Source organism: Ciona intestinalis, unplaced genomic scaffold (genome assembly GCF_000224145.3).
Source record: "Ciona intestinalis unplaced genomic scaffold, KH HT000037.2, whole genome shotgun sequence".
Taxonomy (NCBI): Eukaryota; Metazoa; Chordata; class Ascidiacea; order Phlebobranchia; family Cionidae; genus Ciona; species Ciona intestinalis.
Genome location: NW_004190359.2, coordinates 78,359 through 104,526, shown reverse-complemented (window position 1 = coordinate 104,526; position 26,168 = coordinate 78,359). Strand labels below are relative to the sequence as shown.

Below are 26,168 nucleotides of genomic sequence, written 5' to 3'. Positions count from 1 at the left end.
CTCCTGCATAATTAATTAACGTTTGCATAAATTACTTTTAAATAATAAACAATTAACATAACATAATAAAAAAAATGGTTTTATAAGTAAACAAGATTAAAAAAAGATATATAATATAACTGTGTGCTAAAATTGGCACATGGTATTTAATTGCATAGATTCGTAGAAAGTCATAGATTACAATAACATTTATGAAAAGTTTTGTTCATTATTCACATATATTTAAGCTGCATCAATTAATAAAATAAACTTTTCCAATTTGCATATCTCAAATCTTTGATGATCTATATCTTGGATGTCACTAATGGTAATTTTCCATGTACTTCATCCAGCCATTTAATTAAACCACAGTTAAGCTTGTATGGCTGCTCTTGCATGGTCCAGTGGCTGCATCTTTCAATGTGCAATCGGGACAACAAAGGAATCCTCTTTTCCATTCCAACAGAATACTCTGGTTTCAAAACTAGGTCATGAGAGGCAGTGACCATCAAAGCAGGAATGATGATTTTTCTTCCGGCAAAACGTTTCATCCAACTCCAGTTTAGTTCATAGTTGCGATACCAATTTAAAGGTCCCCTGAATCCAGTTCTTTTAAAGTTTTTCACATAGTACCTCATATCGTAATCTGTCAAGTATGGACTACGTACAGCAACGGAAGGAGCTCCAACCAACATTCCACCTCTTGCCCTGACATTGCTGGTCGACCAGAACCCACTTTTTTCCTTCTTAATTGTATCATCTTCAGACTTCTCCAATCCTTTAAGTATCAATGTCAATGATCTTTCCACATCTAATTCAAATTCCTTCTCCGCTACACCTGGTTCTTGAAAGTAAAGTTGATAATCAAAAGATCCAGGGTTCTTCATCATGCTAACCATAGGATTACGTTTAGGGTTAATGGGAAAGAATGGTGTGTTTATCCCACAAACTGCTTTAAACCTATCAGGATATATCAGGGCAAGGTTCCATGCTAATGAACCACCCCAGTCATGTCCAACCACAGTGGCTTGAGGAATACACAATACATCCAATATCTTTAAAACATCATCACATAAATATTTCTGACCATAATCTTGAATGCGCGGTGGGCAGCTAGATTCCCCAAATCCTCGCTGGTCTGGCACAATTACTCTATATCCAGCTTGAACTAAAGCGGGTATCTGGTTGCGCCAACCATACCAGAAGTCAGGAAATCCATGCAACAGAATAATTGCAGGTCCTTCTCCAGCTTCTACAAAATGTAGTTTAACTTTCGGAGTTACATTAATATAAGAATGTGTCACGCTATCTGGGTGGCTTGCAGGAGGAAATGCTGTTTTATCCTTTGGGGCTGTCAGCTTCATCTGGACTGCACTTTCAAGCTCTTTGATAGCAGTATTAGTATTTGTAACTTTGATGCATCGGATTCCTAGTTGACTTGCACTTTTTAAGTTAAGACCAATATCATCTAAAAAAACAACTTCTGTGGGAACCACACCAAGTTTCTTACATGTGAGCTTGTATATTTCAGTATCTGGTTTCCGAATTCCTTCTCGTGCTGATTCAATAACCTCATTGAAATAAAGCTTCAAGTAAAACATGCCACGTGAGAACTTTCCTTTAGTATTTTGCTGATCATTAACCCAGTTATTTGTAAGAATGCAAGTCAAAATACCATTTTCTCTTAACTTAGCTGCCGCATGGAGAAATTCAAACTGGATTGGATATTTTGTTATATCATCTCCTTGATTCTGCATTCCTATATTTTGAAATAAATCAGAAGCAGAGAATCCTTGGGGATTTACTTTTGCAGCCATATTTTACCATAGAAATTAATATAAATCTAGACATTCATCAAAAAAAAACACAAACAATATTTGTTGTTGTTATTACCTTGCTCATAGTTAAAAAAAATACAAATGACTAAAAAATTATTACAATCTTGGCTGAATTAAAATTGCAGTGCTTAAAATGAGTTCCTTTAAAATGTGCTAGTTGCTCGTGAACGCACCAAACCAACACGACATATTTCCTTTAAAATAATAATAAGTTTTAAGTGTTACCTCAAAAGACAATACCTAATTAACCAGTGTTTTAGACTATTCAATAGCGGTCCCTTTAATTAGTGCATGTCGGCTTTGTCCACTATGTCCGCTATGTCCGCTATGTCCGCTATGTCCACATTATTCACTATGTCCTCAATGTCCACTATGGGAATTACCGCCGCTGGTGACCAGTAAAAATTTTGGTCTTAAAATGTTCCTTACGGCTTTCTGATACCTGCTGTATAATTTTTTTGGGGAAAAACTTGGGCTTTTGTGTCGAAAATTAACTTTGAAAATGTGTAAAAACCGGCTATGTCACCGTAACTCGCCTGACTTGCGTAAGGTTAACGATTTATAACGACACAATGTACATTACAGCATGTTATAATCCTGTGGGAAATGGTGGAGGGATGGTAGGGAAACTGGTGTAAGGACGGAGGTAAACTATTTTTCGTCCAAAAAAAGTGGAGTGACGGTAGGGAAACTGGTAGAGGGACGGTGGGAAACTATTTTTCGCGCTTACACTTATACCAGTTTCCCTACCGTCCCTCCACTTATTTGAGGTAAAAAATTACTTTCCCTCCGTCCCTCCACCATTTTCCTCTGTCCCTCCACCGTTTCCCTACCGTCCCTCCACTTATTTTGGGTAAAAAATAGTTTCCCTCCGCCCATAGATTTAAGCAAAGGAATTATTGTTTCCCTCCGTCCCTCCATTTTGCTTCCTTCCCTCCTTTTAGTAACGGTATTTTCCCTCCTTCCCTCCTTTTAGTACTCAGTTTCCCTCCGTCCCTCCGTCCCCCCGTCCCTCTATCCCTCCTTTTAGTGTTGTCCAACAAACAATAGCCTACCTGCCTATAGTTGCCTTTGCCTACAAACATTGATTTCTATATAAAAGCGGCATTTAATGAAAATAATCGAGAGCCTTTTTTAATTTTAGTTGCAAAGGAGTTCATAGCATTATCACATTGATATATAGCGTCAACAGCGATATGGGTGCTGTACGAGTGTTGGGAGTATACGTCAACGTCAGTGGGGCACCCAAGCTACGTTGAACGTAAAGAAAAGCAGTAAGATAAGAAACAATACATAAACTTATAGACCCTAAAAATTATCGATGCAATTTAAATTCTCACACATGTACAATTATTTTAATAAAACAAGTAACAAAAGCAAACAAACGGTTTTAAATGCCACGTATATACGTGACGTGCATGCAAAGAAACAATAACAGGGGCATCCCCTCTCAATGCTGACCTCGTGACTTAGCTATGATCAGAGCCATAGAAATACCGAGTAGTCTAACCAGAGATACATTGTTTATGTATCTCTGGTCTAACCCATCGTTACGTAATATAAAACCAGAGATACATTGTTTATGTATCTCTGATAAAACAAAACAGTCTCTTAATAAAACAAAATAAAATGAGCGCCAATTTGTGCCCAAAATAACACAGTAGGTATAGGAAAAATGCATGTTTTTCGGTAATTTGAAAGGAAACTTGGATTTAAAGATAAGTTTAAAGGTTGGGAAGTCGAAAAACATGCGTAATTTGTTTTCTATACTGCGTAATTTGTTTTCTATAGTGAATTTGTAACATTAGTCATTTAATATGGTTATTGGTTACTTTTATACATTTTTCGCAAAGAATGTTTAATAAGGTAAATTTAAAAGCTTTTTTTACCACATAAAATTCTTCCCACATAAGGAAATCCTTCCCCACGACTTCCATATACCATTGTTAATTATTTAAAACATGATCACGATGTTTAGATATATGCGCTAAAGGTTTCCCATATTTCCCCGGGATGATGTCCTATCTTTCTCCACCCTACTGTATGTATGATTTGGCAGAGTGGGGAAAGACCTTTAGCAGATATTGCTCAACGTTTCTATCAAATATGTGACAGTTTTTGCATGATTCTACGAATTAGTACCAGTATATATTGATAAATTTGATAAAAAGTTATTTCGCGATTCGCACAGAAGGTAGTGTAAATTACCAATTCCACGGAAAGACGGGGGAATTTAAAAACCTTGTGAATTTTGATTAATAAATGATTTTTATTAGAAATACCACAAAATAATATTAAACGTTTGAAAATCAAGTTCAAACATCCTTTTTTTGCATTACTGATATAATTTTTAACAATTTTGCCTACATTATAGTTTTTAATATATGTTACCAACCCTATACACATATACAGTATATATTATTACATGAAAATAGAAAAATATATTTACCCTATACTCGCAGTTTTTTATTATATAGTATTGTTTAAACGATAATAAGTATTGTTCAAACGTCAATAAATAAATATTGTATCCTACAAATGCACATGAACTTGTAATAACTGAAAATTGATAATAACTATTAATATAGTTTTAATTTTTGCTACAAATTGGTTATTGCTACACTATTTTTTGCACAAACCACTTCTCATATAATATTTCCAAGTGCAAGTGACTGTACTTCGAATGTATTTTACATATATTATCTTGTTATTGTATTATATTTAAATTATCCTACTAAGTTAATAATTCAATTAAAATTTAACCTTTTAAAGTTTTAACAATAAAAACCAAAACTGCAAAGGGGGAGAAGACGGGACAAAAAAGGAAGTATTTATGTTAATAGTATTCTGCAACTTGTAGTTAACCTACCGAAATAAACCGATTGTGCTTTCTCGGCCGCATAAACTTAATATATATATTTTATGCTTAACAACCGATGTTCTAACATTACTCATTATCGTTCAAACAATAGCAATTTTCATAGAATAATTTTATATTGTAGGCGACCCTTTAAAAATATGGCAAGGAATCAAGAAAAATAATGTTTAAATTTGATTTTCTCGGTGTACAATATTTGTTCATGTTATTTACGTGTATTCCTAACAATAAATGTACTTATTAATCGAAATTAACAGGGATTTTAAACTGTCCCGTCTTACACTGTGTATTTTCAAATTGGTAAAAATACATAAACTTGTTTATATACGGGCCCTGGGTATGATAGTATTAATTCATGGTATCACCACCAGAACACCGTGGGCTACAGTGGGCAATATGTAAAGGGTACTTATGTTTTTCCAAACTCTGCTATATGACCACACATCTATGCATATGCTCGCATACGTGACCAACAACTTATTGGGACGTAATGGGTCAAAAAAAAAGAAAAAAAACAAAAAAAATAATTACCCACAAAGTAACATACATGGTAACTCGTAAGCTGGCACGAGGTGTTAAACCCGTGTGATAACGACTGTCGTTTTCCGGCCACGCGAGGATAAAGTAAGTTACATTCATACTTACATTCAGGTTGGACACCAGAGTGTTTCTATGATTCTGCTTTAATGGAGTTTAGTTTATAGCTCTCTTGTTTAATCGCGTTCCATTTGTGATTCTTTTAACTACTGGTAAAGTTCGTAAACTGAAAACAAGTCGAATGCAAGGATCTAGTAGCGGCGGAGTAAGCCATTGTTTAAATTATATTGTTATACATCTAAACGTGACAGTATCTCTATTTTACTGGTTCAGTGTCTGAGTGAATCATAGAATTTATCTTTAAGACTTAAACATGTTTCCTGTAATATTGCTATGTATTTTATTGTAATGATTAATGTATCGAAGTTTTATCTTATTAGCATGTTAACAGTTTATTAAAATATAAGAAAAATTTTATAAAGATACGCAATTGATTTTTGCTCATGTCGACTTGCACCACCAGCACTCATTATAATATGACAAGTATGAGAGATGCTGAAAGTAAGAAAAACATGACTGACTTGGAAAATAGCTTGACTTCAATGGATTGGCTGCCAAGGTATGTTCGGATTACAAACAAGTTAATATTCGTTCGCATACCAAAGTACAACCAATGAAAATTAGGATTATGATAAGTCATATCATAATTTTTAAGATATTTTATTCGTATAACAGATTGAATGTAAAAGCAATGAGCTTAGCAGCCAAGGAGGATAAAGATGGTAAAAATGACAAAAAATCTAATGGAGATGGTGATTCTAATGATGGGCAGTCAAAGGATGGAAAACCTCCATACAGGTAGTTATTGTAAGTTGACATAAGAGTCCCATTTGTAAAGTTTCACTTTTCCATTTGGTGCACTTTCATCTGTAGGACTTAACCCAAAATTTGCGGGTTTAGCGCATTCAAGCTAAAAAGTGATGGTATTGTCAGTGTTTATAGACCTATATATATATATATATATATATATATACAATAAAAACAAGCAACAATTTCAAACGGACTTTAGGCTTGTTTTTCCTTCTATTCGTTTTAGCTTTGGATTAGTCAGATTCATATCTCTAGGCTGCCCTGCAAAGATATTGTAGTAAGATCACTCTACCAGTTTATCAGTTTTAGAAAACAGTAGAGCTATACTCTACTATATCTCTGCGTTGCAGCCCAGAGATATCAATTGTACTGATCTAAAGATAATGATAGGACAGGCAAAAAGTCCACTTCCAATGTTGCTTGTATAATATTAACAATGAAGATCCCATCGCTTTTCGGAGAGGTTAGGTATGGTATCGCTAATAGCTTCCTTATTTTGGTGCAAGTCCCACAGATAACTCTGTGCCAAATGCGAAACAAAAGGTACAACTCTTACAAATGAGAATCCATTGGCAACCATTCTTTATGCGGTTTCCAATGTTTGTGAAAATAATAAAATATAGATACAATTTTATAATATTGTTCATTGCAAAATTATTTTTACATCAATGTTTTTAAACATTTTATTCATTATCCCTGATTCTATTTGGTAAAAGGCCTTCAATAACCTATTGAGCCATATTTCCAAATAATAATATATAATACTACAATTATAAAAAAACATGTGTAGTTTGGTGGAATTTGGAAAAAAACTGACACAGAGTCATTAATTATCATTATTGTTTTAATTAAATTTGAGCGAAAACTTAGTCAATTACGAACAATTTTTATATAGTTTTAAATAACCTTACTCAATATTAAACTTATTGTATAGGCTATGCACAGAAGACACAGCCTAATTTGTTGTTCTGTTTATGTCAACAGCTATGCCAGTCTAATTTCTCTGGCTATCAACTCTTCCAATGAAAAGAAAATGACTTTGAGTGAAATTTACCAATGGATATGCAAGACTTTCCCTTACTATAGTGGAGCTGGAACTGGTTGGAAGGTGTGATTGAAACTATGTTAAAATATTTAGTTTATGGATTAGAAAGTCGCTATAACCTGTTTTTTTATTTTAAATATTCAATCTTTGGTATCTTATTCGAAGAGATAACTAAATGTTAGTTTTTTATTAATATTACATTGGAATTGTTTATATATATATATAGATTATCGCTATATTGGTTATGTATAATAGTATTATCAACAAAAATATTTTTTTTAATTTTAGAATTCAATTCGTCACAACTTGTCGTTAAATAAGTGTTTTATGAAAGTGCCGCGAGCAAAAGACGATCCTGGAAAGGTATTTGCTTTTATTCAGTCTATTTTGGTTTAAATGACACTTTTGAAGCTGGTCTTTTACTTATAGAGTGGAAAATTCACATTTGTAAAATTCTAATTCAATTTCATTTTGTTAAACAACTGAATATAAATAGTAAACATTTGGTGTTGATAGTAAAATATGGTGGTTTACTGGTTTATTTTAATTTATGATTGTATAATAACATGCAACATATGTGTAAGTGACGAGTGTCACATTGCACTAGATACAGTAAGGAGTCCAAGGACTTTAGCCTGTTGTTATTTCAATATTGTTGGTTTAATGGTTTGTTCTCCTTTGTTTTAACTATGCAAGTAAATGTTGTTTTTATTCAGCCTGTTACAACTCAAGTTAGTAAGTGTTATATTACTCTTGCAGTTCTCTAAGCAAAAGTACATTATATATTTTAAACATAGTTGCATTCCAGGGATCATATTGGGCAATTGATTCAAACCCTCAGGAAGATCCGATTTTATCTCGACCTCGTGGTATTAAACGTAAAGCAAGACCCGACGACATGGGGGTAAGATGGTCAGGATATTCATAAAACATAAAACTACAAGTAGACCACTGTCTGTAGTTCCTTTTAAAGTTGATGTTTTCTTAATTTTTTAGGTTAAAACATGTTACCTTTAGTATTGCTTTTTTGTACAAGTGGTTTTTCTTTACAAATCACACATTAAAATAAACCATTTGATAAGAAATGCTTTTAAAAAACCTGATCAGTTGTTAGCAAAAGCATAATTTAAAAAAATGCCTACAATATAAAAACACGACTTGTAGTTGTAGGTATATGGGTTATATAGTAGTAATATTACACATTCAACCAACCCAAGCTTGAAGTTGTTTGCACAACACACATTACTTTTATTGTTTTGAGAATCATCTCTTGACTTAATATTTTGTGTTCAGCTACTTCCGCCAAACAACTTATTTTGACTAAAGTTTTCTAAAAAGTTTAATTTTATGAATAATTAAACTTACTGATATTACAGTACTATTTATTTGTTATTAAAGTAAGTTCCTAGAGGTCCCTGGTTAAATCAGGTTTCCAAATAATATACAATTACAAGCAACAGTATTTGTCTGTGAAAGGTGAAAAGTTGACATTTTACTCAAGCATGTGTCAATGTCAATACCTTAAGCGGTGTGGATTACGTCAATATCTATGACGTATGTGTGCTTTCCCACTGCACATAATCTCCCTACGTAGTAGAAAATTTATAGCATCATACACTCTCTTTGGAAACCAAGTGTATTATTGTTACCATGATAACATTTATTGTATTTCTCCTAACTTAAAACCTAATACCTTTAGTTAAACATGTGTTTATTACATTGTTCTTTTAAATTTGCTCACTGCTTAACTTTACTAGTGCTTAACCTCATACATAGCTACTTAGTTAGTATAAGTGCTTGTTGAACCTTTTGTTGACTAGATGTTCCTTTAAATTCAACTCATTGGAAATTTAACCTCCTTTAAATGAACTACATGTTGAATTTATAACAGCAAAATAAACATGTAATTGTGATTTAAATAACAGTAATGTTTTTTGTGAAATGAAATGGGTTTGGGTATATATAATATATCCTTTTTAATTTATATATTGTTTTTTCACCATAGTTAATAAATATATTATATATAGTTGATTATGTAACCCCTTTTTAAAGGCATATTTATAGTAACGCCAATTTATTTTTAGAGATAATTGTGAATACAAATCCATAGAAGCAGAGTATTTTCTCAATACAAAGTTGAGAAATGTGCTTAACTTTTACTAGGTTCCTAGTTTAAATATTTCTTACAACATGCTCAGATAAATTTTTTTATTGTTATGTGGTAAAAACTTTGCCTTTAGAATCATTCTTCAGAATAGTAATTACTATGTAGTGTGTTATTACTTATTCACATACCAGCGTAATAACCACAGTCTTACAACTACAAAATATGGTTGTCCATGAATAACTCTACTTGGGAGTTAAGGACCACAGCATTTGCTGTTTTATGATTATGTAATATTCTTTGCACATGTTTGATATGCTATTAATTGTCTAACGCTGTTAAGTCTCTATAAATACAAAAACAACTCTTTTTTAATTTTAAGAGGATTAATTTGTTTTTGTTGTATTAAGAATATTACTACTGCTTTCTTTTACCCCCTCAATTTCAACTCTTTCTTGTAAAAAAAAAACTATATATATATTTAATTAAATATAATTAAATATATACAAATGTATAAATGCATTTTAAACTCTAATTATTTCCAAGTGCAAACAAATATTTTCAGTTCAAAAATTAAACCTATGATGTTTTGTGTGTGTGCTTAAAATACAGCAACATTAAATGTTTTAGCAAAAGGGTTTCAGCGGTATTAAAAACCAAAATCAAAGTGGTTTGCCTTCTGTGTTCCATGTTTTGTTTTGTGAGACCGGGGCATATAATGCTTTGTCATAAAACAGTATCCTGTTATTTGTACTAAGATGTACAGTTGTTTACTTTAGTTTATTGGGCATTGTTTACTAATGTATTGAATTTTACTCTCTGTAGTTGATTACTATAAATTCTTGAATGCAGTTAAGAGTTGTTTCGTTTAATGTTTTAATCTTTAATTAAATGCAGGTGTATGAGGATAATTCATTTCATTCATCAAATGACAGCATACAACAGCCTAATCAACGCATCATGCAAGTTTGTGTTCCAGACTTTTCCAATATGGTAAGTATTCCATATATCAATTTTTGCTAGATTATTTTTCAACTTTGTAAAAAAACATCTTTTTCTTAACCAGGCATCCCCACAACAGGGTAGTCCAGTACATGCGCTACCGTGTCATTCATCAACTCCTGTTAACCATGCACAATTACCTCACGGACAGGTTTGTGTCTATAGTATTATTCTGAAGTAACTATTATTGTATATTTAAATATTTTACAATCAGATGTACAATTTGCTTCTAAATACAAATTTAGTAAAATAAAAAATATTACTCAAATCTGTGTTTTGTGTGTTTCTTCCAACAATAAAGAAGCCAGTGTGTGAAGCATATTTAGATGTTTTAATTTTCATAAAAACTCACAGGTAATGTTTTGTAGAATTCTTCTACGGAAGGTATGGATGGAATGGGACTAGAAGATCTTAGTGCTTCATTTCGAAGTATATACAAGACAGTGTTTCAACCAACCATAGATAGTAAGCTATAATACATGACTCAATATTTCAACAACATTTGATTACTTTGTTCCAGACTTAAATCATTCATCGCATGAAAGGAGTTTGATGAACGATTCTGGAGGAAGCTCGTGTGCATTTTCAACATCTAACCAATCAAGTCACAACTTCTCCAAGTAAAGGAGATTAATTTCTGTTATTCTGCTTTTTAATAGTTATTAAAATTTTAACTAAAACTTTTCAAAAAATAAGATTGCAAGAGTATTTGGTAATTCTGTTAGCCACCATACAATCTGCTACTGTTTACTTTTATGTTTATTTTGTATTATGTTCTCATTATGTTGACATTCTTACTTTGTTTTTATGCATTTAGTGGAAAAATATTTGACCATTATGTTTGTTTAAAACTTCCACAGCTCTGCGTCATCAGCAAGTTCATACTCACATTACAGCCACATGGGGCAGCAGAGGTCTAATAACTTACATCAGCATAATGCAAACAACGCACAATCTAATCTTGTCCATATATCCGACACTGGTAATGGTGGGCTACGTAATGTACACAACACTGAACACCCCCTGGGTCACTCTGCAACACTCAACCAAATAAACAAAGCATCTGCCAGCACTTCAGGTTAGTTTTATCTACCTTTATCAACCATGCTGTTTTCTGCTGCGAATTTCAAAAAGTTTTGTGTAACTTGTCGTTTTATTCAAACTTTTCATTCAACATTTCTCCGTCACAGACAGTAAATATTTGTTTTTTATTAAAGGATGGAACTTTGAGTTCTTCAACAATATTGAATCTCTACGTCAGAGTTGTAGGATGGCCCAAAGTCACAACTGGTCAGAAGTAGATTTTACTCAATACCAAGGTACTTGATATCTCAAATTATCTAAAATTAAGTGTTTAACTGTAACTATATTTCTTAGATCTCATTGAAAACATGCAACAAGCTGATCAAAAGAACTGGGAACTTGACCAGCAATCTGCGGTTGACTTATGTGGAAGTCTTAACCACTTTTTCCAGCAAAGTGGATTTGTTCCAACTCAATCTCACTCCCACTCTGCAGGCCACCAGCAACTCCATCATTCAAATCAATCTGCAGTTGGTAAGTTGTCGTACATAGGAACTCATTGTTGCATTGACAAAACTCATTAAGTGTTTTCATAACATATGATATATACTATTCTCATACTATGGTACCTTATTAGTTTATAGTAGTATACAGATATACTCAACATGTGATTATGTGGTAATGTCAAAATAAATTTTAATCAGGTGAGATTAAAATTGATTCTAGTTTTTCTTAGAAAAAAAAATTAGTTTGTGAATATGCTTTACCAAAATTCTGTTGGTAAACTGTAGAGACACCAAATAGACTTGGTGCCCCGTTTGGTGGTAGCATGCCATGCATAAGCATGAACCATCATCAAGCAACTGCCGCAACAAACCATCTGCATTACAATACCAACAACCAACAGAGTCACAGTGTAAATGTCCCTGGTTAGTATTCACTTCAAAAACATCCACGCATGTGCCTTGATAATAGAAGCAATCACATAGTGCATGCTGCATGGAATACCCATATGCAATGCCATAATTCAGCATCTCAAATTGTTTTCTTTGACAAGATTAGTTAGATTAGCAGATAGTTGCTAAACTGGTAAGTATAGCCAGCAGTTTGTTGAATTTCTGATGCTCAAGTTGTTAGTTTTGTCATTCCACCCAGCTTGTTCATCTAAACCCAAAGCAAACATTGTTAGTGATAGCGGTTGTAGAAATTTCATGACAAGCATAGTTTGTTGTGGATTTCCCGCTTGCATATTAGCTTGGCTGGCCGTAATTTGTCACTGATCTGTTACTGCTTTCAATGCATCTAACTATTCACATTCCAACAAACTTATTGCTTCTATTTTTCAGGTTCTCATCAGCAAAACATGGTGAACCATGTAAGGAACCTTCCACCACCTCCACGGTAAGTGTTGACTGTCAATACATTGAAATATCAAATATCATTTTAACATCTGGTAAATCCTGCATTTGCAACCTTATTTTGCTCATTTACCAGCTTTTATAGATAAACTTTTAGTTGGTTGTCTTTGTTTTAATGTGTAATATGACCTATAGTAGGTTTGGGTAAGATGGTTCATGTTTTCATTCTCTTTTATTTTATAAAAAATATTAAAAAAATTATATGACTGTAATTGTATCCTCTCGCTTCTAAAATAGCGTTGTATCCATCTTACCCCACAGTACTATATATAAAGTAAAAATATATATCATAGTAAAGTTAATTTACACAAGTCAGATTTACCACTATTGGTATGCATTACTTCATAATTTGTAATTAACCTTTTTGTAATTTGAGTGTTGAATTGAAGTTCAATTTATCTACAACAGATACACTGCATCCAATACACAACAACCACAAAGTGAGGATATAGTCGACGATTTTGACTGGGACACAATTTGTTAGTTAATACCAGTTTATTGTGAACCTTTCTTATGTTCCTTTTTAAGTTGGAATAATGAAGAAATGTTTTTTTACTGAAATAATATGTTATAATAAGTATTTTAGCTTGTCTTGGTTTTCAGGATTTTTTTTGTATTTTTTGTATTTTCTTCAAGTCGGTTAACTTGTACATTCAAAACTCTTTCCTTTGGTTCTTCAAAAGTGGTTTTCTACTGTGACTGGTCATTGATGTGTTATGTTGCCTCGTCACTATTTCCAATTATTTCCTACATTCCCAATTCATATATATTTCTTCAGCATTTTAAGCCTAAGTTTCATATTTCCATAATGGTACTATACGACTATATTAGTTCACATTTCACCACATTTTCTTTTTTGTACATTACACCTTGCTTATCGATAAACTTTAAAGGTGTGCACTTAATTATTTTGTTATGTGACTGTGCTTTGACTGCCGTAAAATGATTCGTTTTGCATTCTGCACCAAGATACCAAGTTATTTTTTCATAAGGGCCAGGTATGGTTAATTTAACTGCCCAATGATAAAGTGTGCAATGCTTTACCATGATCGTTAAAATATATTTTAAATACTTTCTGTTCTGTAAAGATTTTGGTTTTAATTTAACACTGTACATTTCTTAATTGCAAACACTGGTGTTTCACGCTATTGTACAAAAGATGTTTTACTTGGTTTTAACACTTGTTATATAAACCACCTGTGTGCCTTCAATATGCGTCGAGTAATGAAGAATTTGATGCAGCCAAACTGTTTATGATCTGTCTTTTTACTTCGACTCACATTTTGTGACATATATAAATATGCTACAACAGCGGGAATCTGTTTTTCCACCGTTTTTCTCCAGATTTGGCGTTTAGTTGCTGGTTGTAGCCATATAGAGTGTGAGGTAGCCGCACAATTTTCTGTATTACTTTTGTAGCAGTGCTGTACATATTAACATATATGGAGTTCCAAAATAAATTGATAAGTTTCGATGTGAATGTTTTGTTTTTGTTTACTGTTGGTCAACCACTGATTATGGCGTACATGAAGTTTTAGCGGCGATAATTAAAAATGTATATCAAAACTATTTTCATTGAATCAAATTTTCTGCACCAAACGACAAAGGCAACAGTTCTTTCAGTTTGTGTGTCTGGTAACTCCGGTCTTTTTTGGCACAGTATATTGTCACGTCAGTACCAAACTATAAATAAATAAAAATCAGCGACGGTAAGTAATGAAACCTAAATAAAGCAAGCCAATGTACAAACCTCTCTAATGCTTTGTCTACAAAGTCCACAAGGAAAATTCACAGTCTTTCCATTTCTGTAAAGACACACCCACATTTTAATCATCTGCTAATATTTGCTTTGTTTTGCTTGTTTAATCCTTTGGTTGTTTCTCTTGAAAGCGTCGATATTTTATTTCACAACAGAACACAATCTGTAAACGAGCCTTATTTTAAATGAAATCAAAAATCTACTTACGTAATTACCGCCACTGCAACCAGCTTTGTGTGGCCTTCAGATACAGCTTTACATATAGCAGTTCTTTCCGCACAAACACCAACTGGATAACACGCGTTCTCTACATTACATCCTGTGAAAACATCTCCATTTTCCACCACTACCGCTGCACCAACTTGGAACTTGCTGTACGGACAATACGCTCTTTGTTTTGCCCCATCAGCCAATGCAATGAGAGCTTCAGGCGTCGTATATTTTGTAGCCATACTGAATAAATAAACAGTATTAGTAATCTACTTAAATTCGTCTGAATAAAGTCAAAATAAAGTTTTCGTACAAGCGATACTAAAATTCTGCACTATTCTATGACATTATAGTCTGCAGAAACCATATAGTTTCTAAACTTCTCCGCCCTCGGCAGTTACTCTGGTTAAACTGCTACGTGTTTTCGTATTTACAATGGTAGTGTGTGTGGTGGAAGTGTGATAGCCTATTTACAGTGAGCTATCTCTGTTATACGCCATTTGCAGTGTTGGTTTGTTGTTAAGTTGTTCACAGTAAGCGTGACATTAATAATGTATAAGCCTGTGGTAAGCGACTGGCGTATAAACTCGATAACGATAGATTTAACAATCACAAAAAGAAATGCTATTGGTTAAAGTATTTTTAGTTACAATAAAATGAAATACAACTTAATAATTAACCTACATTTTCTATCCTAAACCCTATGCTGATATTACACACACATATATTTTTTTATATATGTCTCTACTCTAGATTCGTTGTGTACTTTAGACACTCAACAGCATAGTCGTCACTCGTCAGTACACTGTAGAGTAGACAATATTGCTTAGGTAACACACAGTGCGCTTTTCGGAATACCTTTAGACTCTGTCGTCCAGTAACTCGGAATAGTTAGTAACTTGGCAATAACAACAGTGTTAAACATTTTTAGTAGCTTAATATATTATCTTCCATTCGCTTGGACTGTCCGAAAGCTGAGTCTACCAATTTTGTAATGAAATGTATACAGCTTTTTCAAAAGATGCGTCACGCATATGACAACAAGAACGGAAACCACGTAACGTTGTCAATTTATGTAACATTATAGTGTGGAATGCCAATATATACGCAGCCTTTTGTGGTACAATCATGTATATTCACGAATCAGAACAATATTTTAAAGTTTTGCATAATATTTTGGTGTTTAGGGTAAACAAAAACTGGTATGTAACCTATTTTAAGTAGTTTTTTTTTGTTGCCAAATAGAGAAGGGTGGGGTAAGATGGGATCTGTATTTATTGTCTCTTCTCGTTTCATTTGGTAGTAAACAAATAGTATTTACATAATTATACACATCCGTGGTCCCGCAACTCTAAAACAGCGTGAATTGTTGAAACCGGTATCCCATCTTACCCCAAAAAGTTATATATAGTACTAAAAAAGATAAAATATCCAAATATCTCGATCCGAGTTTTAAACAATTAACAATTGGAAGTCGTGACGATACGGTTTTATAATCCTTTAAATGTTATTTGTTTACTGCCAAATGGAATGAGAGAATAGAATGAAAAAGTGTTCCATTATCCCCCACCCTACTGTATAATAGTTTTAGTTTAGGCTGAAGTGTTTTTGATCGTTGCTTGAAATGATTCGAGGTGATTGTTTTCAAATGCCCGTGGAAGCAATTCTTTTAGGGTGAACTCTTCAAAACCGAGGTCGCTTTTGGAGCAGTATACCTTAATATTGCTTCCAAACTACAAGATATAAATAATTTATAAGAATATAAAATAACAATATATCAATTTTTACCTCACTGAGAGTTTGTCTACATACGCCGCACGGTGTCACTATTTCATCCTCCAAGTCCCTGTAATATACTTTAACGTAACTTTTATTTTACTTATACTGTTATAGCAGGGGTCTCAAAATATGAGGGCCAATACGTGAAATCATAATTATGCGACGGGCCGCAAGGCAAGGTTTTTCTTGCTATTTTTGTAATGCGACTCGTGTTGCGGTTATAACGAATAGGTCAAGAAGTTCGACGCATATGCTGGTATTAAACAATAGTTCTAGAATGGTTTAAACTTCGTAAAAAAGAAAAAGTTTCACATTTTTTGGAACCCCTAATAAAACTACGGTTGCAAACGGTTGCAGATATTTTGCTTATTTTGACCAGAAAAGCCACGCGGTCACGTCCATTAGATGTGAAATGACCATTCGAGTTTATGAAACCAACTATTGGTCCGATATATGGTTAATTTCGATAACTCAAAAACCATTTGAGGTATCGGACCAAAAGGCCTCCGAGGGTCATGTATTTTGCTCCCGAGGGCCGCGGTTTGGGAACCCTTGTGTTATAGTAACAAAGTTCGGAGTAGTTAACAATTTTGAAACTTGCATTTCAGCATGTAGAGTTGTAGACCATATACCCGGACCAAGTTGGACAGTCGGTTACATAAATTTTAATTAGGGTGATAATATTTTTTTTCTGAGCTTCTGCGCATGCGTATTGGCGCGCTCGCTGCAGCCCCTGCCAAGACCAAATTTGGCACTTGCATGTATCTATATGGTGTAAACGCAGCCTTGCTCAATTTAGATTTCAAAGCCGCATACTTCCATATTCCATTCAAGTTTACTTACGATGTAACAGCTATTTCTACGAAGTCTCTGTATCCCTCCGATATCGCTTTGCATATTGCAGTTCGTTCGGCACATATTGTTGATGTAAAACCGACATTTTCAACATTACACCCAGTGAATATTCGACCCTCTTTTGTTACAAGTGCTGCACCAACTCGAAATTTGCTGTATGGGTTATAGGCAAACTTTTTAGCTTCTCGGGCCATCTCTAATAACTCTTTTGGGCTGTTTTTACTCATGATATTAATGTTTATAAACACTGCCGATGTCCTTACAATAAAGAACTATACCTGTACTTGTAACGTACAACGTCTATACGCCATAGGCTTTATAAGTACATAGGCTACAGCTCTTTAAATAACAAAGCAAATCGCTTATGCTAACAGAGCCAGCAACCACAAATATACGCTGTGCCCGAAACGAGCGTGACACAATAATCTTCAATGCCTTTATATGGCGCATTCACAGTCATAAAATTGAATTTTGTTAACGGTTTTACAATTTTAAATGTTGATATATAATAAACGCCAGAATATTTTGGGTAAAACGTGCGTTCTGTCTCAAAATTCACTACTTATAGAGTTTTCATGTCTATGATAGAAATGTACAGTTTTTGTTCATGTAAAATGAAGTGTATATTTTAAATTATTAATATCATTTTGTGTACATATGGATAATGGGTATGCTTCAGGTGTCACTGCCGGTCAAAAATTCTCTTGAACGTGATGCCTTCGGTGCTAAGAATCTAGCAACAAAATAATAAGGTTTTGTATTCACTCTTATGCGTTTACAAATGCTACTTAGCAAATATGTGTAACAATTTTGACCACAAAATTTCATGAAAAGTAGGATCGGATAAAATTGGATATGTTTTCAATTTTCTAGTTACATTTGGTCATAAATAAAGAATATTTACTGTATATGCCTGTAACCTTAGAAATATGTGTTTTAGGAGCTAAAGGTATACTGTCTTGTTCATCAGAACTGTAATTAGTTTAATGGTGTTAGCTTACGTCATGGAGTTTATCGCCAACCACCTGTCTGCAAGCTTGTAGATTAGTTCCTCCGATTTCATATTCCCCGGTCAGTTTCCCGTCTACAAGGTGCACGACTGTCTGTTTAGTACAACAAGATCCTTATACAACCAAAATGTATAATTAATATATATTACAGTAGTGTGGGAAAAGATGAGACACCTTTTAATTCGATTTTCTCGACCCATTTAGTGGTAAACAAGGAACTTTCAAATAATTCTGAAACTATATCCTCACGATTTCGATAGACCGTTGTTAATTGTTTAAAATACGATCAGGATATTTTGATATTATGTGCTAAAGGTGTCCCATCTAACCCCCTGCTAAAGTTGAATGAAGAGCGACACTTAGAAACAGAAAAACAGTAAACTTAAAATGTAGCTTTTTAACATGCAGCCTCTTTTTCTTTAGGTTTATTTTTCTTCCTTTTACACCGTATCGTTGTTTTATTAAATAATATAACCAATGTTAATATATGTACATATATTAACATTGATATAACTTACTATACCGAACCTTGTTGTTTTGCCTACATTTGGGTTTAGCGGCAATTCGTTTTTATTTGCTACTCTTTCAACCTGTGCCGTGGCAGAGTGGTTACCGCGCCTTCCTGTAACCCAGAGGTAATGGGTTCAAGGATGCTACGATTGTGGGCGTATGTGACTTTTGGCAAGACACTTAACGGCAATTGCTTCAACCTAGTGGTCACTAATGGATTGTCCAAATTATCGGCCATACCTAAAAAAACGAAAAAAAATCCAAAAAAATAATTACCTACAAAGTAACATACATGGTATCTCGTAAGCTGGCACGAGGTGTTAAACCCGTGTGATAACGACTGTCGTTTTTCAGCCACGCGAAGAAAAAGTAAGTTACTTTCATTCATTCATTCAATTTTCCTTAGTTTTTATCCGTGTTTTAGTTTGATCCTAATTTTAATATTTTATATCGTATTCAACGTGATAATATTTTGGTTATTTTTTTGTAAATTGCGACGTAGGCCTAAAAAGTAAAAAGTTTAAAATATATCCTTACGTTAATTGGTCTTTGTCCTGGTCCACATATAGTCGCTGGTTCACCCACTTTAAAGGTATCTGTCCAAGATTTTGGTCCAGTGGTTGTTGTTACAACAAAGTTTTCTCCATCGCTGCATTCGACTTTCAAAGTCACCGGCGCATTCTTTCCAGCAGCAATGTATTGTTCAGGAACGCCTTTAAAGAAAAAAAAAAAAAACTCGACAAAATGACTTTTTTAAAACATATGTATTGTACTGTGGGGGAAGATGGGGCACCTTTAGCACTTTATATCAAAATGTCCTAGTGACCGTGTTTTAAACAATTATAAAACGGTCGATGGGAGTTGTTAGGAGACGGTTTAATAATTCTTTGAACGTTTTTTCTTTACTGTCAAATGGGACGGAAAAATAGAATAAAAATATGTCCCATCTTCTCCCATCCTGGTATACATTTTCTTTGATATACATATTTTATTCTCTCCTGTATGCTGACCCATAAGTTTCATGAACTCTTCATATCCAACTTGCTCCTTAAGCATCCATGTTCCTACAAACTCCATTTTAACAACCTATTTCTGATTTTCTATAAACCTTTTTGATAAAATAAGTCAAATAAATAAATTACACTGAAATCAAGTTGCTGTACAATCCCAAGCGAAAAGGCTAGACTACTGTCGCGGGTTACATGATCTGCTGTGGATTTATATTTATAGCTTTGCGGTTTCTTCGCAGTTTCTTAACGACTTCCAGTTTCAGACCGTTTGCCAACACATGATCTTCCGTAACCAATGAAGCGTGGTTAAAAACCCTCAATCTTTAGTGCAAGACCTTTACTTTGAACTTTTGACCCTCTTCAACGCCAGTTCGCTAAAAGCTTTGAATGTTATTCTTGAAAATATTTTACTTTTGCCATCGAAAAGCCATTTGAAACAAATCTGTGGCAACCCACTGGAAGCACGATATTTAATATTATTATTGGCAATCGATAGTCTCGAATTTTATACGTGTTATGTTGTATTAAATTAACTCGTTCCCATCACGCAAACTCGTAATTAGCCCGATGACGAGTAGACACTAGCAGTTTATTTCAATAGTATTTTTGTATGAAAAAGGTTTGTTATGTTTGTATACAATACAACAGCAGACCGCTTTACCTAATAGCGATTGCTTTATTTATGCGTTGTTTTGTTATGGTACTTAGTTTTGTGCAGTATAATTGAGTGCGTATAATCAATATACAGCAAAATCAAAAAATCTGAGATAATCATTTTAAACTTAATATGTAGCAATGTAGGCCTACATATTGTATTGGACGATTCAAAAGAGCGCGAGGTATTTGCCATATTTGATGTTAGATTCGCGTTTGCGTTTCTTATACTAGCAAGAGCGCAGGCGGTTACATCATCCATTTCCTTTATGGTGCAGCCTTTTTCATTGTACCGGGCGAGAGATTCTCTTCTTTATGCTCCATCATTGTGTGGCAGTCAGACAGGTCAAAGTGGAATATATTATATAGACTACCTAGTACACACTACACAGGTCTGTTATGCTTCCTTGTACAGTATACACTAAAAGTACAGTAGAATAGTTCCTGATTTTGTCAAGTTGTTCAGGTTCAGCTAGTTTTCTATCTAGTTTAGGCATTTTAACTGGTTTGTTTGCCAAGTCAGTAATTAATTGGCTGAACGTGAAGACACATTTTAGTTACTACTACATCGATTCGTTACATCGACTGTCAACGCCAACGGGCGTTTAAATGAAGGAGACTTGTGTATTATAATTTTATTATCAACCAGTCTTGTCAGTGGTTTAAACAATGCAGTGTATGACGTAAGATTTCTAAACAAAAACAAAAAAGATGCAAATCATATTACCCTGTACCATTTAGCTACGCTATATTATGGTCGATTCGGGATGTTTTAAATGTTACGTTAGTCTGTGCATTGAGTAGTTATCGATTGGTAATGTAGCTCCAGTATAAGAGTAACATAATTTCATTAATTATTTTAGTTAGTGTCATCTTTGTTGGCATAATAACAAACCAAACATGGACAAAGAAACCAAAGATAAACAGATCACGTGTTTGCTTAACTTTTCAATGCGAGTTAGCATGAAGTTGGTAGCTGCATTAGCTCGGCATAATGTCATTATCTTACCGTGTTTGACATTTGTCCAGCTTGCCGCAGGGATTATATAGTAGTTTACCAGGTATGTTTAGTTGTTAACTCTTGCTACATTTGCTTGTTTGTACTCGCTCTAATTGAAATTATATCTAATAGAATGGAGAATCCACAAAAATATGTATACCCATCACTTTCACCCTATTTATATGTTCTTTTGTCGACATATGTAGTGAGATTTATTCTTATATTGTTATTATTAAATGGTTATTAAATAATGTCCGAAAGTAAACTCAGCAAACAGTTTAAAACTAACACTTGGGTTTATTTCCTGATTCATTGATTTACCGGATTCCAAGCTTGTTGAAAGTTTAATCTAAAGGCCCTACTTACTGTCCTAGATTACGAATTCGCTTCCCCTTGTTTTGTTATTGTTGTGAAGTACCACGCTGAACGATCGCTTTTTGTGACGTCACGATGACGTAAATGTCCAGTCGATAACAGTTAACGGAATGTAGGCTTATCACAAATATGCTTTCGCAAACAGCATTGTAAATTTTTTTATGGACATATTATTATGTACAAAATGTTGACCAGCCTTTAAATTGTGGGTTAGTAGACCACTAAAACAGTTGTAACAGAACAGATAAGGGCAAAGGTTAAACAGACTGTTGGGGGTCGTCGTGTAATGTGTACAATCTTACACTTGCCCACCATATGTTCTGTATGGTCACGGGTAGTAGCAAATTTACTGAGAAAATTATTACTCGCAATTTTTTTTAAGCAAGCCGCCTGTTTGTTTACTTTTGGTCAGTCTTATTTTCTCTACTGCCGACTTCCTGCAGCTGATAATACAGATGTAATGCGATAAACAATATATGGTACGGACTTTTTCCAACTTCCTTGAAACGTTTCGATTAGGGCGCAAGTTGGTAAATGTGAATGAAAAAGGCGCTAAGGTCGAAATAAAAAAGCAAGGATTAGGATTTGTTGTATCATGCTATATGATAAACGTGTCGTTTACATTGGCGTGACGAAGCGCGGAAGCGGTATTACCAACTTTAAAACTTCGTTGGATCGATTTTGCTTTTATACAACAGATCTTGCTAGGAAACAATTAATTAGGTTTTGCAGCAATGATTAACATAATGGACAAGCATCATGATAATATATCTCCTGATGAACAAAAGGTAAAACATGGTTGTTTTTTGTATGAAACGTGGTAAGTCCTGATATTTTCTTATAAACATTTTTATTTAACAGGAGTACATCCATGTTCAAGTATCCAACCCCACCATTCACAACACGCACGACGAAGGCAGATTCACCACTTACCAAGTTACACTAAAAGTAAGACGGATGTTATATAAGCATACAGTATATTTCTTTAAATTTGTGTATTTGTAATAAAATCATTCATTAAACATAAGTAAGAATTTTGAACTGTCCAGTCTTACCCTGTGTGTTTTCGAATTTGTAAAGTTACACCTGGTGTGCGAATCTTTGAATAACTCCTCGTGTGTTTATTAGATTGTTTTAAATTGTTGTCAGTATAGGGAGACATGTGCTTTAGTGTCCTGACATCCTATTCTACTACATACAAAACTTCGGTTAACGTTAACCAGGCATTGTAGCAGGGTTTAGCTTTCAACACGTATTAAAAGATTATTCATGATAGGGTAATTTGAAACAACAAAGTGTCTCTTGTTTCAGACAAACAGTTTGTCATTCGGCTTAAAGTATTCAGTTGTTGATCGACGATACTCAGATTTCACTTGGCTGCGTCGTGCTTTGGCTCGTACATGTGACGTGTAAGTTAATATCTTTATTTAGCACAAAGACTTTATATTATGTCAGCAATTCAGGACGTTGCGCAACAGGAATGCCGATCCATTATTGTTGCATTGCAAATTTTAAATAGCTTCTCTACCAGGATCCGAATTTATAAAAATCGTAAAACTACATCGTAAAATATCAACAAATAATGACGAATAGTTTTGTAACACATCGACGTGTCAACATGGTGTAGTGTTCGTTAGTTCTATATTTATTATCACCTGTTTGACCTAGCCAATGTTCCCGAGTGTGTTGTTTGTGCGACCTTTGGTTTCAAGCGACCCTATTCAGGGCCGTGAGCATCATGTATTAAGTGCAACCACACAAAGCTAAAATATACGCGGTTTATATTTATATAAATAAAAAATCTATTGAATACAATTTTTGCCCGCATTTAAAAAAATTCCTTTGGTGGCAAACCACACATTGAGCATAACTTTAAAATGAATTCATATTATTAACAGAAAACCACCAAGTTTGCCATTTCCTGGAATCATCGGAACGTTTAGAAAGCGTTATCTCGAAGAAAGGCAACAAATTCTAACCGATTTTTTACAGAAGTGAGTAATTGCAGCCTTTTAACTGATTAGGTGTTATCCTATGTAGCTTATTAAACAAATAGAAAAGGCTTATACCCCTTATTTTATAAATGTTATACCACTGTACCTCTCGTCTTATGTAAACATACATTGTTTAGGGTTGTGCGACAAACAGTGTTTCTTTCTAACACTGCCCTCCACTTGTTTCTGCAAACACGACTGGGGAAAAAGGAAATGGATGCGATGCTTAAAGATGCTCGTAGAAGAGGATGCATGGACTGCATCAGAAAAGCAGTGTCTTTGTACGGAGCCGTTCGCCCTTATGTTTCGGACACGCAACCTCCTGAAATTATTTCAGAATCTCTTTCCACTTGTTCAGTAGGAAGTTGTCAAGAATATTCGGACAGCGATGAGTTTAACTCAAGTTTCTGCAGCACTAACAACGACCGGGTAATCGGTCACAATAATAATACTAAGTTAGACGAAAATGACTGGGTAATCGTCTGTACAACACCATCCGAGGAAGATCTGCAAAACAAACATTTGATTGAGTCTACAGCATACACAAACGTTACTTGGTTGTCCCCACGCGGCATCGATAACTTGGGAGGAAGGAAAGAACTTGTCCTAACACGTCGGATTCAATCTGATCAAATTGACATTTCGTCAAGGAACTATAGTGGTGTCGACATAACTCAGTCCAACAGCTTAGGAACGTTGACCAACTGTCAAAGTAGACTAGACGCTTTTCGGAGGTCGTCATCCGAAAACGCACTGCATAATAAACTCAACCGGCATTCTGCCCGCAGATCAAGAGCAAACAATCCAAAAGTGGTTAACACTGGTAACCCGACAGATTGTTCATCATCCCCGCCTCAAGAAAACGCCACCAAAGACAACAGTTTATATTCCACTCCAGAAGAAACTTTCCAACATTGCCGAACATCGAACACAAACTTGGTGGGAAACAATTTAACCGAAGTCCAAATTCATTATTCAAGTGATGATAAAAATCAAAATGCTGATCCTGTACATAACTTGGATCCAATCAGCGAACCTGTAAAGAACGACCAGCCTGATTCAGCCCAGTCTGAGGTTAAAGCATTCATAAATAAAGAATCAAAAGCCGCGGAAAGGCAAATCAGTTCGAAAGTTTTTCGAAGTTTCTCCGCACCAAAGCAACACAGACAATCCACGTATTTTCCTCGTACCAGTTCTCTGGATTCGTGTCTGGGTAACCGCTCACAGTGTATAAAAGTTACCGAACCAAAGCTTTTTGGTACAGATGGTCGATATAAACACCAGATTCTCGTTTAGCTGATATCGATGAATGAATTATCGTTTAATATTCGTTTTGTTGTAATTCTTTTAAGTGATTTATCATTTAGTCCGCTCTCAATTTTTAATCTTACAACATAGTTTATATATGTCAGCACGTCTTTTTTATTTTTTAAAGCAATATTAGTTACAAGATCATCTAATTATTATAATCGGCATATAATAGCTTTTCGGAGCAGCAGCAATATGCTTCATTGTTAATTTTTAAAATAATCGTTTACATATTGTTGGGGGATTTACAGTTTTGTTAAATGGTTTGATTTAATAAAACAAACTTTTCAAAAATTATAATTTGCATTTAAATTAAGTCATTTTCCGTCTCTGTTTATCAAGACCTGTGACTAATAACACAGTCGCATGTTATATGGATACAGTATCCTGGAGGTATAGTCAAATAGCCACCAGGCACCATTATACAAATTTAACACAAGTACTTACTTTACCGTAATTTCTTCCAACCGTCTGGTCACTTGCGGAATGTCCAAATTATCAGCCTAAACATAAAAAATAAAACACAAATACAATCACTCACAAAATGACATTCGGGGTAACGCAGCTGGCACAAGGTATATTAACCCCCGTGTTTTAACTATACTGTCATTCTCCGGCCACGCGAGAATAAAGCAATTTACATTCATCCTTCTTTAAACGTGGGCGGATGGAAAAGCATCGAGCTTCCAACATCTCTGTAATCAGCTTTGACGTGCACTTTACAAAGTCGAGATAATACCGTCAAATAACCCGGTAACATTATTTGTCTATTCATTAAATGGGGAATCATAAAAAGAAAATTAAAAAAGTCTCGTCTGACTAAGTGTCCCATCTTCCCCTACACTACTCTACTCTAGCACAAAATACCATATTTCTTGATCGTGTTTAAAACAATCCCCGCCATTTTATATTCACGGTGGTACGGTTATAAAATTATGGCAATATTCGTTATTTACTACTGAATGAAACGATAAAAATCTTACCCCACTCTACTGAATAGTGTTAAACTT

The 26,168-nt window shown here is 34.3% G+C and overlaps 6 protein-coding genes across 11 annotated transcripts; 2 read left to right on the top strand and 4 right to left on the bottom strand.

The window, feature by feature from the left end:
• Nucleotides 1-3: 3 nt before the first annotated feature.
• On the bottom strand, nt 4-1,849 carry LOC113474027 (bifunctional epoxide hydrolase 2-like). The gene has a single exon (XM_026837959.1). The coding sequence runs from the start codon at nt 1,794-1,796 to the stop codon at nt 285-287; it is 1,512 nt and encodes a 503-aa protein (XP_026693760.1). The 5' UTR covers nt 1,797-1,849; the 3' UTR covers nt 4-284.
• Nucleotides 1,850-5,430: 3,581 nt separating this feature from the next.
• Nucleotides 5,431-14,168, top strand: foxj2 (transcription factor protein). 3 transcript variants are annotated; one of them, XM_018815152.2, is made up of 16 exons: nt 5,431-5,497; nt 5,715-5,851; nt 5,968-6,090; nt 7,087-7,210; nt 7,436-7,510; nt 7,956-8,051; nt 10,149-10,244; nt 10,318-10,404; nt 10,622-10,718; nt 10,774-10,873; nt 11,114-11,331; nt 11,471-11,572; nt 11,631-11,810; nt 12,068-12,205; nt 12,623-12,677; nt 13,103-14,168. In XM_018815152.2, exons 2-16 carry the CDS (start codon nt 5,736-5,738, stop codon nt 13,176-13,178), a joined length of 1,683 nt encoding a protein of 560 aa, XP_018670697.1. In that variant the 5' UTR covers nt 5,431-5,497; nt 5,715-5,735; the 3' UTR covers nt 13,179-14,168.
• Nucleotides 6,800-25,455, top strand: LOC100185888. 2 transcript variants are annotated; one of them, XM_026837950.1, is made up of 7 exons: nt 6,800-6,811; nt 9,401-9,404; nt 22,553-22,644; nt 22,718-22,804; nt 23,168-23,265; nt 23,755-23,850; nt 23,988-25,455. In XM_026837950.1, exons 3-7 carry the CDS (start codon nt 22,591-22,593, stop codon nt 25,144-25,146), a joined length of 1,494 nt encoding a protein of 497 aa, XP_026693751.1. In that variant the 5' UTR covers nt 6,800-6,811; nt 9,401-9,404; nt 22,553-22,590; the 3' UTR covers nt 25,147-25,455. The 2 variants fall into 2 exon arrangements, with proteins under 2 accessions (XP_026693751.1, XP_002128487.1); XM_002128451.4 differs by lacking the exons at nt 6,800-6,811; nt 9,401-9,404 and having other exon boundaries at nt 22,535-22,644.
• LOC100178005 (cytidine deaminase-like) lies at nt 14,169-15,652 on the bottom strand. Of its 3 annotated transcripts, none has more exons than XM_026837953.1 (4): nt 15,522-15,652; nt 14,661-14,906; nt 14,445-14,499; nt 14,169-14,377 (listed from the first exon to the last, which is right to left on the bottom strand). In XM_026837953.1, exons 2-4 carry the CDS (start codon nt 14,903-14,905, stop codon nt 14,267-14,269), a joined length of 411 nt encoding a protein of 136 aa, XP_026693754.1. In that variant the 5' UTR covers nt 14,906; nt 15,522-15,652; the 3' UTR covers nt 14,169-14,266. The 3 variants fall into 3 exon arrangements, with proteins under 3 accessions (XP_026693754.1, XP_026693755.1, XP_026693753.1); XM_026837954.1 differs by lacking the exon at nt 15,522-15,652 and adding an exon at nt 15,348-15,367; XM_026837952.1 differs by lacking the exon at nt 15,522-15,652 and having other exon boundaries at nt 14,661-14,990.
• Nucleotides 16,201-17,588, bottom strand: LOC113474019 (cytidine deaminase-like). Its single transcript, XM_026837951.1, has 3 exons — nt 17,286-17,588; nt 16,452-16,509; nt 16,201-16,396 (listed from the first exon to the last, which is right to left on the bottom strand). Exons 1-3 carry the CDS (start codon nt 17,522-17,524, stop codon nt 16,256-16,258), a joined length of 438 nt encoding a protein of 145 aa, XP_026693752.1. The 5' UTR covers nt 17,525-17,588; the 3' UTR covers nt 16,201-16,255.
• On the bottom strand, nt 17,762-19,945 carry LOC100178048 (fatty acid-binding protein 2, liver-like). Its single transcript, XM_026837955.1, has 4 exons — nt 19,828-19,945; nt 19,355-19,530; nt 18,299-18,400; nt 17,762-18,030 (listed from the first exon to the last, which is right to left on the bottom strand). Exons 1-4 carry the CDS (start codon nt 19,892-19,894, stop codon nt 17,980-17,982), a joined length of 396 nt encoding a protein of 131 aa, XP_026693756.1. The 5' UTR covers nt 19,895-19,945; the 3' UTR covers nt 17,762-17,979.
• Nucleotides 25,456-26,168: the final 713 nt, after the last annotated feature.